Source organism: Pempheris klunzingeri, chromosome 18 (assembly GCF_042242105.1).
Source record: "Pempheris klunzingeri isolate RE-2024b chromosome 18, fPemKlu1.hap1, whole genome shotgun sequence".
NCBI lineage: Eukaryota > Metazoa > Chordata > Actinopteri > Acropomatiformes > Pempheridae > Pempheris > Pempheris klunzingeri.
Window position 1 is genome coordinate 22,017,436 of NC_092029.1, and position 15,019 is coordinate 22,032,454.

Consider the following 15,019-nt stretch of genomic DNA (forward strand, 5'->3'; position numbering starts at 1 on the left):
AGTCGGTTGATCATGTTTTGAACTACTATAGTGATTTGGAACTAAATTGTAGAAACTTAATTCCTGAGTACTTAATTTTGTAACAAAACATGACATTTTAAAAGTTCTACATTTGTTTTGTCGGCAAAAATCTTGATTTGTGTTGTAACTTGTAATTAAAAATGTTAATAATTGATAATGTGATGTGAAAAGTACAACATTTCCCTCTGTGTTGTAGTGGAGCAGAGGGAGAAACTGACATCAAAAGACAAGTACCTAAAATGTATACTTAAGTACTTGAGTAAATGTACTTAGTTACCTACTGCTAATATAAAGGGTGCCGTCAAATAAAGAACATTTTAAAAACGCATTGCTGATAATTCGGTTTGACTTAACAAGAAAGATGTCCACTGGCAGGATTAGTTCCCATCATTCATTTCCCATATTGAATTTGGACTGGCCTCAAAGGCACATCAGAAATTTGAACGAGAAGCTGAAAAATGGATCAATAGCACTGATAAGATATCAGTAAGAATATTTGGCTTGGCGTTATCCTGTTAGACAGTATATGCCTAAAGCTGTTTTATGACTAATGCAGGAAGCTCCACCTCCACTGTCTGTGGAGCAGGACTGTGAAACAATGCAGCAGGTAAACCTGGATGGAGTGACTGCATACGTTTTTTTCTGTCTCTCTCTAACTTTCTTGAAAGGAATGGCAATGTCCAAGAATGGCTTGACCATTGTTGCCCTTCTGGTGACACTTTATATTTTGGAAACAGGGAACATCATTGAGTTTTCAAGTCCGGCTTTACCGGTAGGTCCACTGTATTTACAATTGTGAACAGACAATATGGGACTTGACCTTGGCCACAGGTTTTGATGAATAGCTTTTGTGTTTCAGGTACACTATGAAGAAGAACACTTTTTATCTCACAGCAGGGAGAAAAGGAATGGTTTGTCCAATTAATTAACATTATTGTTGTTATCATAGAAAATAGAAGAGTGGCATTTTGGGAAATACACATATTTGCTTTCTCACTGAGAGTGTTATGACAAGATTGGTACCACTTTAAACACCAAGCCTGGAGTCTTCTTGTTGTTAGGTTGCTAGGCAAGAAAAAGTCCAGCGGAAACCCCCCCTTAAAACCACAAGTTGTCTTTTTACCTTTTCCTTGTTTCCAGACTTAATGCCAGGCTAACTGTCTCCTGAATATAGTGTCATATTTTGTGTACACACTTGAAAGTGGTATTGATCTTCTCATCTAACTCATGGCAAGAAAGTGAGTAAGTGTATCTCCCACGCTATCAGCCCATTACTGTAATTCCTTATATGCTGTGTGCTGTTAAAAATCACATTGTTGTTTTTGTTTTTCTAATTTCAATCTTTGCAGTGCTGACAGGCCAATGGAATTACATTATTGATGTTGTAGTGAATGCTTCTAACGTGGAAACATTTGAGCAGATTCGTTCCTCCTTGAATACTACTAGTCTTCCCATCCAACTTGATAACAACACAGAGATCTCCGACATTAGTGTCACAACTGGTGAAAAGCAATCTTGACCTTCTTTGAACAACTTGACAAGAAACACATTACTGAGATTATTGCCATATAAACACAAATCATCTCTTCTGACAGTGTGTTCCTCAACCGGCACTGGCTTCCAATGTAGATGTGTGGAAAAGTTTGCGTGGCCTTATAGCACCTGTGCCACGTACGGAGCCTGTGATTACATGTCCAGTGGTATCTGTAAATGCATCAATGCCATTCCAGCTGATGGCCAGTCCTGCCAGCCCATATCAGGTAATCAATCTATAATTTATTAATAAATCCAATCACATTTACTTCAGAGGCAGTCATTGCTCACTGCCAGTGTTGACCAGGCACAAGGGGACTAGTCTGCTATGGGTTACTTAAATTCAGTGCAATTAAATGAATCTTAATTAAATTCAATCAACAATATTTATGTTCCATAGCTGAGCTAAATGAGCTGTAATCCATTTTTTATATAACATGACTACCTTTATGTAAAAGGAGTCGCTCATAGTGATGAACCACCAGAAAATCATCACCTGACTGCATTTTCCAAGTCTCACAGCTCTCATCAGCGTAGTTTCCAGGTGCAGATGCAGATTTAGCTAGTAACCCATGTACACTACCTGTCAGGACCAGGAAGAAGACAAACAGAGCTAGTGACTAGCTGGTTAACAAAGTGGAGAAGCATTTTTTTTTTCTCAAGAGTTGGTGGAGACCAAAACAGAGCTAAAAGAGGGGTGAATATTGGATTACATTAATTAGGTGGCCACAGACCTGCTCCAAATGAAGACTAATATCACTTTGTATCTGCTCAGTCTGTTGACAGGCAACCGTTTGCCCTATCAATTTTTATTTTTTAAATCTTTAGTTGATAAAAAGGTTAAACCATATCAGTTATTGCAGTTTTTAAAAGATTAAGTGTATGTTTTCTACAAAGACATGCTCTGAATATATTTTCCTACAGCACTGCTAGCTCAGGTTGAGTACACGGTGGATGTGGAGCTGAATGTTACAGATGTCGAGACAGTGGACTACCTCAGGAGCCTCCTGAACAATGGCAGCTTTTCCCTGGCCTTGGGTCCCACTGTGAACGTCACAGACATTAACATCACCACAGGTAAAAACAGAGCTTCCTCTAGTCTGAATGTCATGCGTGCTAATTATCTGTGTTGGGGAGCAGGGCAGGGGCGTAGCACCAAATTCTGGGCCCTGTACACTCTCAATGTCAGTGGGCCCCATCCCAGTGGAGCCTATTACCAGGACAACTAAAGATAAAGAGAAAAAATAATCTAAAAATAAAAAAATCAGATATTGATTTATAATGTGTCAAGTGTTGTGATGGTTTCTCTCTCTCTGTCTCTCTCTCTCGCTACTCTCTCTCTCTCTCTCTCTGTCTCTCGCTCATGAACCAACATACCAACGTAAGTTAATTGGACTTTGCATAACAAGCAAACTCGGTTCACCTTTGGGAAAGGAAGCAGTCAACAGCTGCCACTGCCTCCCCTCATTCTGCCTTCTTTCTTTTTCTTTCCTCTTCTGATACCCCGACTTGTGCTCCTTGGGCAGCATGATGTCTAGCCCCCAGGTCATTCAATCTGGACTCACTGACGTTACACTTGTCGCCGGTCGCTGTCGGGCGGACTAAACCATTTTGCGCCTCCAAGAGGGGGCCCCCAGAATGTCCAATATGTTGGGAGGACTTTGACATAAAGTTCATTCTCTCAGTTGATGTTATCAATATATTTGAAATAAATTATGACACCAATTAATTGGAGGGCCCAATTCATTCGAAATGAAAACATCACTTACTCCTTTAGACTGAGGAGGTTAATTTCAGACAGCTACTTCATTACCCTGCTGCATGTTTGAATACAGTTAAAGATAACCATATGGGACTCGTCCTAGCCCAGTGACCCAGAGACCAAACACAAATGGCCTGTCAGTGACTGATCTGATAACTGTGTTTCTCCCATACTTCTCAACTAGGTGTACATTGAAAATCAAGTAAGCTGAAGATGTCTTAAACTACTGCATATCTTTTAACTCTTTTGTTGTTCAGTGTGTTACCCAAATGGGACCAACTTCCAGTGCAGATGTGATGATCAGTATACTTGGTCATACAGAAACTGCGTTACGTACGGGGCCTGTGATGAGTTCAGTGACAACACGTGCGGCTGTATCAACAGTATTCCATCCAATGGACAATACTGCCAGCTAAAGGAAGGTGATGGACCCTTTAAATGGTTACTTTATGCTTGTTTGAGGCCTATTATTAAAGGTGTACTTTCATTTTAACATTTCAGTAGCATTTTCATGTTTTCATCCGAAATGCACAATACTGCATCTTCAAATAAAGACATGAGAATGGCACTTCAGTCCTGAATGTTCAGAGACATATGTGAAAACTATTTGTCATGGGTTGACTTGATTACCTTGCCTCGAACAGACTTCATCCAGCTAATGGAGCTCAGGTGTCATCATATTACCTAAATTTGAAATTAGTTTGTAATTACAATCTCTTTTTCCACAGTTCCGGTTGTTTATGAATACCAGCTTTTCATTGAGGTGAACACTACAGATGCAGATCAACTGAGAAACACCCTGACAAGTCTCACTTTCCCCGTCCAAATCGGCAGCCATATAAACATCTTAGATGCTGATATCACTACAGGTGAAGCAGAATACTTCAGGTCACAGAGGGTAGAATTTTCTCAAGTGTTTGGCCATTTTGTAAGAGAAAATGTGCTGTTGTTTTAGTTTGCAGCCAGGATGGCGTTGGGTTCCAGTGCCGCTGTGAGAATGACTATCTCTGGCCTTGTGACAAGTGCGCCACATATGGGAAATGTGATGGTGATACAAACAGCACATGTAGGTGCATCAAAGCTGTTCCCACAGATGGAGAGTACTGTCAGTCAGTACAGCGTCACAGTGAGTGTCATGGTCACACACTGATCCCAGTTTTAATGCCCCAATGGTTTTGCTTTAAATGTTAAAACATTTTCTACATGCTTCATTACAATGTTGAGACTAACTGTGACTGTGTGACTTTTTTATTTCAGGGAGTTGTCACATGCATTTTCTTTTTTAACCTGATGAGATGAAATACTTTGACACCTTTTCATCAATAAATATTTACTTATGTCTACAGATTTTACAGCATGTCCTCTGACAACAACGACACCATCAACAGGTAAAGCTGAGAGGACGCTGCTGGTTTTAATGCGAAAAGAAAATCTTTCTCTCGACAGAACAAACTTATTTTATTATTTACATATTTTACTAATTTTATTTTACTGCCTCTGCAGCTCCCCCAGTTGTCTATGAATACATCATTTCTGTTGAGCTGAACATCTCAGATGTTACAGTAATAGATCAACTGAGAAGCATCCTGGGAAACATCAGTTTCCCCGTCAGCATTAACAACCACATACAGATCTCTGACGTCAACATTTCCACAGGTAGGGATACAAAGAAAATGTTATTTCAGACTTTGTTGCGTTTTAAATGTGTTTTCAGCTCAACATGCTGGTGCATAACCTTTTTTCAAATCTGGAATATTTGGAGGCGTGTCATTTGGACCTGCTGTTTCTTCATTGATTGAACATCAAATGTTTTCTCAGTGGACACACTGTATTTACCCTTTACATGTTTTCCTCTCCAGTTTGCTATCTGAGCAGTGGTGGTTTGCAGTGCAGATGTGAAGATCAGCATCGTTGGTCATGTGACCAGTGTTTAACGTACGGATCCTGTGACAACATCACTGATAATACATGTGGATGTATTAATGCCATTCCTCCTGATGGACGCTACTGCCAGTCTGCTCATCAGCACAGTAAGCAGGTTTTGAATAAAGCGTGTGGAAATGAGAAGACAATGGTCCTCATGTTAGAGGTGCCAAAATACCACTGTACTTTGCTTTTTTCCTGCTTTCAGACTTCACCTCTTGTCCTGTTACAACAATCTCTCCATCAACAACAAGTAAGACTGTACATTCATTATCAAATGTTTTACTCTAAACCTCCACATGTTAAATGTTCTAGATATGTATGATGGTCTTTCTAGATTCAGCTACTGCCACAGAAGATAGAAGAACACTACCAGACCCATTGCTATAGCAGCTGTAGCTGAGCAACTTTTTCAAAACTAACAAGTATCAGTAATTCATGTTAATGTGAAGGCTTTAACTTTTAAGTTTAACTGACACCTGATTGTAAAATGTCCCTTTCAAATTCTACAGCTGCTGCTACAACAGCTGTAATCACTACAACAGTTACAACAATACCAACAACTGTAGCAAGTGAGAACTGTGGAATAAAGCCCTTCCTTTTCTTTATCTTAAGTGAAGGCATAGTGCTAAACCTGTGCAGTCAAGCTACTAAAACATAACAGCCACTTGGGCTTGACTCATTCTGCCTCCATTGTTGACATTTACACATGATTCCAAAATGTTCTCTACAGACACAACATCTACTGGTACAACAGACATCAACACGACAACACCAGCTGTAGTCACCAGTAAGTACTTCAAAATAAAGCATGGGGAACAGTCCTCAGGTTATGATTAAACTGTACAGCAGCCACAGCTTCACCTTTCAACTCAGCAACACTTCAGGATAGTGATGTGGCCGGAGTGTGTGCAGTGCATGTGTTATGATCTCATCTTCATGTCTTGTGGAAAAGTATGTCTAATAATTCAGTATACGTCACTGCACTGAATATTTTAGTTGTCACAGGTAAATACCTGTATAATGATCAGTGTAGACTTCACACATTGAAAATAATTGTCAAACACCCCATTTAGATTCCACACCTGCTGCTACAACAGATCTAAACAACACGACAGCCGCAACAACAGCAGCTCCAACAAGTAAGTCTACTTGTAACATGATCTTTACTTTGTATACACTGTTTTTAATCTTTGACAGTAATGTGTAAAGTATGTACAGTAAAAATGCTAAATCATCACTGTGAATGATCTGGGCTGGAATCATTTATCTTTTTTACATAAAAACACATTGTTAACAATTACATTTAACATGTTGTTTTTACATGAATTTCTACCTCAGCTGTGAGGGAAATGAGCTAAATAGGAGGAAAGTGGACTAAATATACCAAACATATCAGCTCGACACTTTTTACAATCCGAGCCCCAAACAACTACAGTAACTGTATCAGGTATCAAAAAAGAATTTAATACTTATTTCTATAGCTCCAATTCATAACAAAAGTTATTTCGAGACCCGTTCCATAAAGAGCAGGTCTAGATCAAATTCTTTCGTTAATAGAGACCCAACAATTCAAGAATTCAAAAGGAAGGATCCAAGAATCCCCACATGAGCAGCATCAGGCATTAGGTGACAGTGGCAGGAAAAACTCCCCTTTAACAGGAAGAAACCTCAAACAGAACTAGGCTGACAAGAGGGGGGATTTCTGTCGGGGTCCATGACACACTTGTTAAGTAAATATGTAGAAAACTTTATAATAAGTCACTGGTGCTTGAATAACTGAGGCTTGTACTGCCAGCAATAACATATGGTCGGCACCTGTTCATTTTTCAGGTCCTTAAACTCAAGGAATAGTAATCATTTGAATGAATCAATCAATCCTAGTGTTGATAGTATAAAGCTAACATTTTTAACAGAATTTGCATCATCAAAATGAAACGCAAGAAAAAATTGAAAGTCTTTGAAAAAGAATGAATCTTAGTCATTTCCAAAGCGTTAAGATGAAATAAGTGCCTAGTTGTTCCTGATGCTCTTTTCAGCCTGCAGTCTTGTATTATGACAGTCTGTTGGGCTACTTTCTGGCCTTTGGAAACAGAGCCATCTGTCGTAGAGAGTGCATAATCACATTGTAATGGACTTTCCTCAAATGTACGACGACTCCACTTTTTCAAATGTGATATCCAGAAAAATATGATTTTCTTCCTCTGCAGCTCCCCCAGTTGTCTATGAATACATCATTTCTGTTGAGCTGAACATCTCAGATGTTACAGTAATAGATCAACTGAGAAGCATTCTGGGAAACATCAGTTTCCCCGTCAGCATTAACAACCACATACAGATCTCTGACGTCAACATTTCCACAGGTAGGGATACAAAGAAAATGTTATTTCAGACTTTGTTGCATTTAAAATGTGTTTTCAGCTCAACATGCTGGTGCATAACCTTTTTTCAAATCTGGAATATTTGGAGGCGTGTCATTTGGACCTGCTGTTTCTTCATTGATTGAACATCAAATGTTTTCTCAGTGGACACACTGTATTTACCCTTTACATGTTTTCCTCTCCAGTTTGTTATCTGAGCAGTGGTGGTTTGCAGTGCAGATGTGAAGATCAGTATCGTTGGTCATGTGACCAGTGTTTAACGTACGGATCCTGTGACAACATCACTGATAATACATGTGGATGTATTAATGCCATTCCTCCTGATGGACGCTACTGCCAGTCTGCTCATCAGCACAGTAAGCAGGTTTTGAATAAAGCGTGTGGAAATGAGAAGACAATGGTCCTCATGTTAGAGGTGCCAAAATACCACTGTACTTTGCTTTTTTCCTGCTTTCAGACTTCACCTCTTGTCCTGTTACAACAATCTCTCCATCAACAACAAGTAAGACTGTACATTCATTATCAAATGTTTTACTCTAAACCTCCACATGTTGAATGTTCTAGATATGTATGATGGTCTTTGTAGATTCAGCTACTGCCATAGAAGATAGAAGAACACTACCAGACCCATTGCTATAGCAGCTGTAGCTGAGCAACTTTTTCAAAACTAACAAGTATCAGTAATTCATGTTAATGTGAAGGCTTTAACTTTTAAGTTTAACTGACACCTGATTGTAAAATGTCCCTTCAAATTCTACAGCTGCTGCTACAACAGCTGTAATCACTACAACAGTTACAACAATACCAACAACTGAAGCAAGTAAGAGCTGTGGAATAAAGCCCTTCCTTTTCTTTATCTTAAGTGAAGGCATAGTGCTAAACCTGTGCAGTCAAGCTACTAAAACATAACAGCCACTTGGGCTTGACTCATTCTGCCTCCATTGTTGACATTTACACATGATTCCAAAATGTTCTCTACAGACACAACATCTACTGGTACAACAGACATCAACACGACAACACCAGCTGTAGTCACCAGTAAGTACTTCAAAATAAAGCATGGGGAACAGTCCTCAGGTTATGATTAAACTGTACAGCAGCCACAGCTTCACCTTTCAACTCAGCAACACTTCAGGATAGTGATGTGGCCGGAGTGTGTGCAGTGCATGTGTTATGATCTCATCCTCATGTCTTGTGGAAAAGTATGTCTAATAATTCAGTATACGTCACTGCACTGAATATTTTCGTTGTCACAGGTAAATACCTGTATAATGATCAGTGTAGACTTCACACATTGAAAATAATTGTCAAACACCCCATTTAGATTCCACACCTGCTGCTACAACAGATCTAAACAACACGACAGCCGCAACAACAGCAGCTCCAACAAGTAAGTCTACTTGTAACATGATCTTTACTTTGTATACACTGTTTTTAATCTTTGACAGTAATGTGTAAAGTATGTACAGTAAAAATGCTAAATCATCACTGTGAATGATCTGGGCTGTAATCATTTATCTTTTTTACATAGAAACACATTGTTAACAATTACATTTAACATGTTGTTTTTACATGAATTTCTACCTCAGCTGTGAGGGAAATGAGCTAAATAGGAGGAAAGTGGACTAAATATACCAAACATATCAGCTAGACACTTTTTACAATCCGAGCCCCAAACAACTACAGTAACTGTATCAGGTATCAAAAAGGAATTTAATACTTATTTCTATAGCTCCAATTCATAACAAATGTTATTTCGAGACCCGTTCCATAAAAAGCAGGTCTAGATCAAATTCTTTCGTTAATAGAGACCCAACAATTCAAGAATTCAAAAGGAAGGATCCAAGAATCCCCACATGAGCAGCATCAGGCATTAGGTGACAGTGGCAGGAAAAACTCCCCTTTAACAGGAAGAAACCTCAAACAGAACTAGGCTGACAAGAGGGGGGATTTCTGTTGGGGTCCATGACACACTTGTTAAGTAAATATGTAGAAAACTTTATAATAAGTCACTGGTGCTTGAATAACTGAGGCTTGTACTGCCAGCAATAACATATGGTTGGCACCTGTTCATTTTTCAGGTCCTTAAACCCAAGGAATAGTAATCATTTGAATGAATCAATCAATCCTAGTGTTGATAGTATAGGGCTAACATTTTTAACAGAATTTGCATCATCAAAATGAAACGCAAGAAAAAATTGAAAGTCTTTGAAAAAGAATGAATCTTAGTCATTTCTAAAGCGTTAAGATGAAATAAGTGCCTAGTTGTTCCTGATGCTCTTTTCAGCCTGCAGTCTTGTATTATGACAGTCTGTTGGGCTACTTTCATGCCTGCTTGGCAGTTATTCGGTCATTCTGCTACTTTGATAATCAAGATCCAAAGCTATGCATCTCACTGAGGCCTTGGGAAAATAGCCTTTACTTTTCATTTCAAGACAATTACTGTGTCTCTCTGTCGCTTTTGGATTTTGAGCTGTTGAAAGACAGAATCTTGGCTTCAGGTAGAAGAAAACCTTTGGAAACAGAGCCATCTGTCGTAGAGAGTGCATAATTACATTGTAATGGACTTTCCTCAAATGTACGACGACTCCACTTTTTCAAATGTGATATCCAGAAAAATTTGATTTTCTTCCTGTGCAGCTCCCCCAGTTGTCTATGAATACATCATTTCTGTTGAGCTGAACATCTCAGATGTTACAGTAATAGATCAACTGAGAAGCATTCTGGGAAACATCAGTTTCCCCGTCAGCATTAACAACCACATACAGATCTCTGACGTCAACATTTCCACAGGTAGGTATACAAAGAAAATGTTATTTCAGACTTTGTTGCATTTAAAATGTGTTTTCAGCTCAACATGCTGGTGCATAACCTTTTTTCAAATCTGGAATATTTGGAGGCGTGTCATTTGGACCTGCTGTTTCTTCATTGATTGAACATCAAATGTTTTCTCAGTGGACACACTGTATTTACCCTTTACATGTTTTCCTCTCCAGTTTGCTATCTGAGCAGTGGTGGTTTGCAGTGCAGATGTGAAGATCAGTATCGTTGGTCATGTGACCAGTGTTTAACGTACGGATCCTGTGACAACATCACTGATAATACATGTGGATGTATTAATGCCATTCCTCCTGATGGACGCTACTGCCAGTCTGCTCATCAGCACAGTAAGCAGGTTTTGAATAAAGCGTGTGGAAATGAGGAGACAATGGTCCTCATGTTAGAGGTGCCAAAATACCACTGTACTTTGCTTTTTTCCTGCTTTCAGACTTCACCTCTTGTCCTGTTACAACAATCTCTCCATCAACAACAAGTAAGACTGTACATTCATTATCAAATGTTTTACTCTAAACCTCCACATGTTAAATGTTCTAGATATGTATAATGGCTTTTCTAGATTCAGCTACTGCCATAGAAGATAGAAGAACACTACCAGACCCATTGCTATAGCAGCTGTAGCTGAGCAACTTTTTCAAAAACAACAAATATCAGTAATTCATGTTAATGTGAAGGCTTTAACTTTTAAGTTTAACTGACACCTGATTGTAAAATGTCCCTTTCAAATTCTACAGCTGCTGCTACAACAGCTGTAATCACTACAACAGTTACAACAATACCAACAACTGTAACAAGTAAGAGCTGTGGAATAAAGCCCTTCCTTTTCTTTATCTTAAGTGAAGGCATAGTGCTAAACCTGTGCAGTGAGGATACAGAAACATTACAGCCACTTGGGCTTGACTCATTCTGCCTCCATTGTTGACATTTACACATGATTCCAAAATGTTCTCTACAGACACAACATCTACTGGTACAACAGACATCAACACGACAACACCAGCTGTAGTCACCAGTAAGTACTTCAAAATAAAGCATGGGGAACAGTCCTCAGGTTATGATTAAACTGTACAGCAGCCACAGCTTCACCTTTCAACTCAGCAACACTTCAGGATACTGATGTGGCCGGAGTGTGTGCAGTGCATGTGTTATGATCTCATCTTCATGTCTTGTGGAAAAGTATATCTAATAATTCAGTATACATTACTGCACTAAATATTTTAGTTGTCACAGGTAAATACCTGTATAATGATCAGTGTAGACTTCACACATTGAAAATAATTGTCAAACACCCCATTTAGATTCCACACCTGCTGCTACAACAGATCTAAACAACACGACAGCCGCAACAACAGCAGCTCCAACAAGTAAGTCTACTTGTAACATGATCTTTACTTTGTATACACTGTTTTTAATCTTTGACAGTAATGTGTAAAGTATGTACAGTAAAAATGCTAAATCATCACTGTGAATGATCTGGGCTGGAATCATTTATCTTTTTTACATAGAAACACATTGTTAACAATTACATAAAACATGTTGTTTTTACATGAATTTCTGTCTCAGCTGTGAGGGAAATGAGCTAAATAGGAGGAAAGTGGACTAAATATACCAAACATATCAGCTAGACACGTTTTACAATCTGAGCCCCAAACAACTACAGTAACTGTATCAAGTATCAAAAAGGAATTTAATACTTATTTCTATAACTCCAATTCATAACAAAAGTTATTTCGAGACCCGTTCCATAAAAAGCAGGTCTAGATCAAACTCCTTCGTTAATAGAGACCCAACAATTCAAGAATTCAAAAGGAAGGATCCAAGAATCCCCACATGAGCAGCATCAGGCATTAGGTGACAGTGGCAGGAAAAACTCCCCTTTAACAGGAAGAAACCTCAAACAGAAATAGGCTGACAAGAGGGGGGGTTTCTGTTGGGGTCCATGACACACTTGTTAAGTAAATATGTAGAAAACTTTATAATAAGTCACTGGTGCTTGAATAACTGAGGCTTGTACTGCCAGCAATAACATATGGTCGGCACCTGTTCATTTTTCAGGTCCTTAAACTCAAGGAATAGTAATCATTTGAATGAATCAATCAATCCTAGTGTTGATAGTATAGTGCTAACATTTTTAACAGAATTTGCATCATCAAAATGAAACGCAAGAAAAAATTGAAAGTCTTTGAAAAAGAATGAATCTTAGTCATTTCCAAAGCGTTAAGATGAAATAAGTGCCTAGTTGTTCCTGATGCTCTTTTCAGCCTGCAGTCTTGTATTATGACAGTCTGTTGGGCTACTTTCTGGCCTTTGGAAACAGAGCCATCTGTCGTAGAGAGTGCATAATTACATTGTAATGGACTTTCCTCAAATGTACGACGACTCCACTTTTTCAAATGTGATATCCAGAAAAATATGATTTTCTTCCTCTGCAGCTCCCCCAGTTGTCTATGAATACATCATTTCTGTTGAGCTGAACATCTCAGATGTTACAGTAATAGATCAACTGAGAAGCATTCTGGGAAACATCAGTTTCCCCGTCAGCATTAACAACCACATACAGATCTCTGACGTCAACATTTCCACAGGTAGGGATACAAAGAAAATGTTATTTCAGACTTTGTTGCATTTAAAATGTGTTTTCAGCTCAACATGCTGGTGCATAACCTTTTTTCAAATCTGGAATATTTGGAAGCGTGTCATTTGGACCTGCTGTTTCTTCATTGATTGAACATCAAATGTTTTCTCAGTGGACACACTGTATTTACCCTTTACATGTTTTCCTCTCCAGTTTGCTATCTGAGCAGTGGTGGTTTGCAGTGCAGATGTGAAGATCAGTATCGTTGGTCATGTGACCAGTGTTTAACGTACGGATCCTGTGACAACATCACTGATAATACATGTGGATGTATTAATGCCATTCCTCCTGATGGACGCTACTGCCAGTCTGCTCATCAGCACAGTAAGCAGGTTTTGAATAAAGCGTGTGGAAATGAGAAGACAATGGTCCTCATGTTAGAGGTGCCAAAATACCACTGTACTTTGCTTTTTTCCTGCTTTCAGACTTCACCTCTTGTCCTGTTACAACAATCTCTCCATCAACAACAAGTAAGACTGTACATTCATTATCAAATGTTTTACTCTAAACCTCCACATGTTAAATGTTCTAGATATGTATGATGGTCTTTCTAGATTCAGCTACTGCCATAGAAGATAGAAGAACACTACCAGACCCATTGCTATAGCAGCTGTAGCTGAGCAACTTTTTCAAAACTAACAAATATCAGTAATTCATGTTAATGTGAAGGCTTTAACTTTTAAGTTTAACTGACACCTGATTGTAAAATGTCCCTTTCAAATTCTACAGCTGCTGCTACAACAGCTGTAATCACTACAACAGTTACAACAATACCAACAACTGTAACAAGTAAGAGCTATGGAATAAAGCCCTTCCTTTTCATTATCTTAAGTGAAGGCATAGTGCTAAACCTGTGCAGTGAGGATACAGAAACATTGCAGCCACTTGGGCTTGACTCATTCTGCCTCCATTGTTGACATTTACACATGATTCCAAAATGTTCTCTACAGACACAACATCTACTGGTACAACAGACATCAACACGACAACACCAGCTGTAGTCACCAGTAAGTACTTCAAAATAAAGCATGGGGAACAGTCCTCAGGTTATGATTAAACTGTACAGCAGCCACAGCTTCACCTTTCAACTCAGCAACACTTCAGGATACTGATGTGGCCGGAGTGTGTGCAGTGCATGTGTTATGATCTCATCTTCATGTCTTGTGGAAAAGTATGTCTAATAATTCAGTATACGTCACTGCACTGAATATTTTAGTTGTCACAGGTAAATACCTGTATAATGATCAGTGTAGACTTCACACATTGAAAATAATTGTCAAACACCCCATTTAGATTCCACACCTGCTGCTACAACAGATCTAAACAACACGACAGCCGCAACAACAGCAGCTCCAACAAGTAAGTCTACTTGTAACATGATCTTTACTTTGTATACACTGTTTTTAATCTTTGACAGTAATGTGTAAAGTATGTACAGTAAAAATGCTAAATCATCACTGTGAATGATCTGGGCTGGAATCATTTATCTTTTTTACATAGAAACACATTGTTAACAATTACATTTAACATGTTGTTTTTACATGAATTTCTACCTCAGCTGTGAGGGAAATGAGCTAAATAGGAGGAAAGTGGACTAAATATACCAAACATATCAGCGAGACACTTTTTACAATCCGAGCCCCAAACAACTACAGTAACTGTATCAGGTATCAAAAAGGAATTTAATACTTATTTCTATAGCTCCAATTCATAACAAAAGTTATTTCGAGACCCGTTCCATAAAGAGCAGGTCTAGATCAAATTCTTTCGTTAATAGAGACCCAACAATTCAAGAATTCAAAAGGAAGGATCCAAGAATCCCCACATGAGCAGCATCAGGCATTAGGTGACAGTGGCAGGAAAAACTCCCCTTTAACAGGAAGAAACCTCAAACAGAACTAGGCTGACAAGAGGGGGGATTTCTGT

The 15,019-nt window shown here is 38.8% G+C and overlaps 1 protein-coding gene across 1 annotated transcript in view; it reads left to right on the top strand.

The window, feature by feature from the left end:
- Positions 1 to 691: 691 nt before the first annotated feature.
- LOC139218353 (adhesion G protein-coupled receptor F5-like) overlaps positions 692 to 15,019 on the top strand; it is a 34,360-nt gene continuing 20,032 nt past the window's right edge. Inside the window, exons 1-24 of the mRNA XM_070849913.1 lie at positions 692 to 793; positions 881 to 932; positions 1,371 to 1,523; positions 1,617 to 1,781; positions 2,479 to 2,631; positions 3,574 to 3,738; positions 4,045 to 4,185; positions 4,272 to 4,454; positions 4,820 to 4,972; positions 5,176 to 5,346; positions 5,448 to 5,492; positions 5,973 to 6,029; positions 6,316 to 6,381; positions 7,450 to 7,602; positions 7,806 to 7,976; positions 8,078 to 8,122; positions 8,602 to 8,658; positions 8,945 to 9,010; positions 10,261 to 10,413; positions 10,617 to 10,787; positions 10,889 to 10,933; positions 11,414 to 11,470; positions 11,757 to 11,834; positions 14,429 to 14,464. Coding sequence (XP_070706014.1) covers positions 692 to 793; positions 881 to 932; positions 1,371 to 1,523; positions 1,617 to 1,781; positions 2,479 to 2,631; positions 3,574 to 3,738; positions 4,045 to 4,185; positions 4,272 to 4,454; positions 4,820 to 4,972; positions 5,176 to 5,346; positions 5,448 to 5,492; positions 5,973 to 6,029; positions 6,316 to 6,381; positions 7,450 to 7,602; positions 7,806 to 7,976; positions 8,078 to 8,122; positions 8,602 to 8,658; positions 8,945 to 9,010; positions 10,261 to 10,413; positions 10,617 to 10,787; positions 10,889 to 10,933; positions 11,414 to 11,470; positions 11,757 to 11,834; positions 14,429 to 14,464 — 2,638 coding nt within the window. The remainder of the gene's footprint in view (positions 794 to 880; positions 933 to 1,370; positions 1,524 to 1,616; positions 1,782 to 2,478; positions 2,632 to 3,573; positions 3,739 to 4,044; positions 4,186 to 4,271; positions 4,455 to 4,819; positions 4,973 to 5,175; positions 5,347 to 5,447; positions 5,493 to 5,972; positions 6,030 to 6,315; positions 6,382 to 7,449; positions 7,603 to 7,805; positions 7,977 to 8,077; positions 8,123 to 8,601; positions 8,659 to 8,944; positions 9,011 to 10,260; positions 10,414 to 10,616; positions 10,788 to 10,888; positions 10,934 to 11,413; positions 11,471 to 11,756; positions 11,835 to 14,428; positions 14,465 to 15,019) is intronic.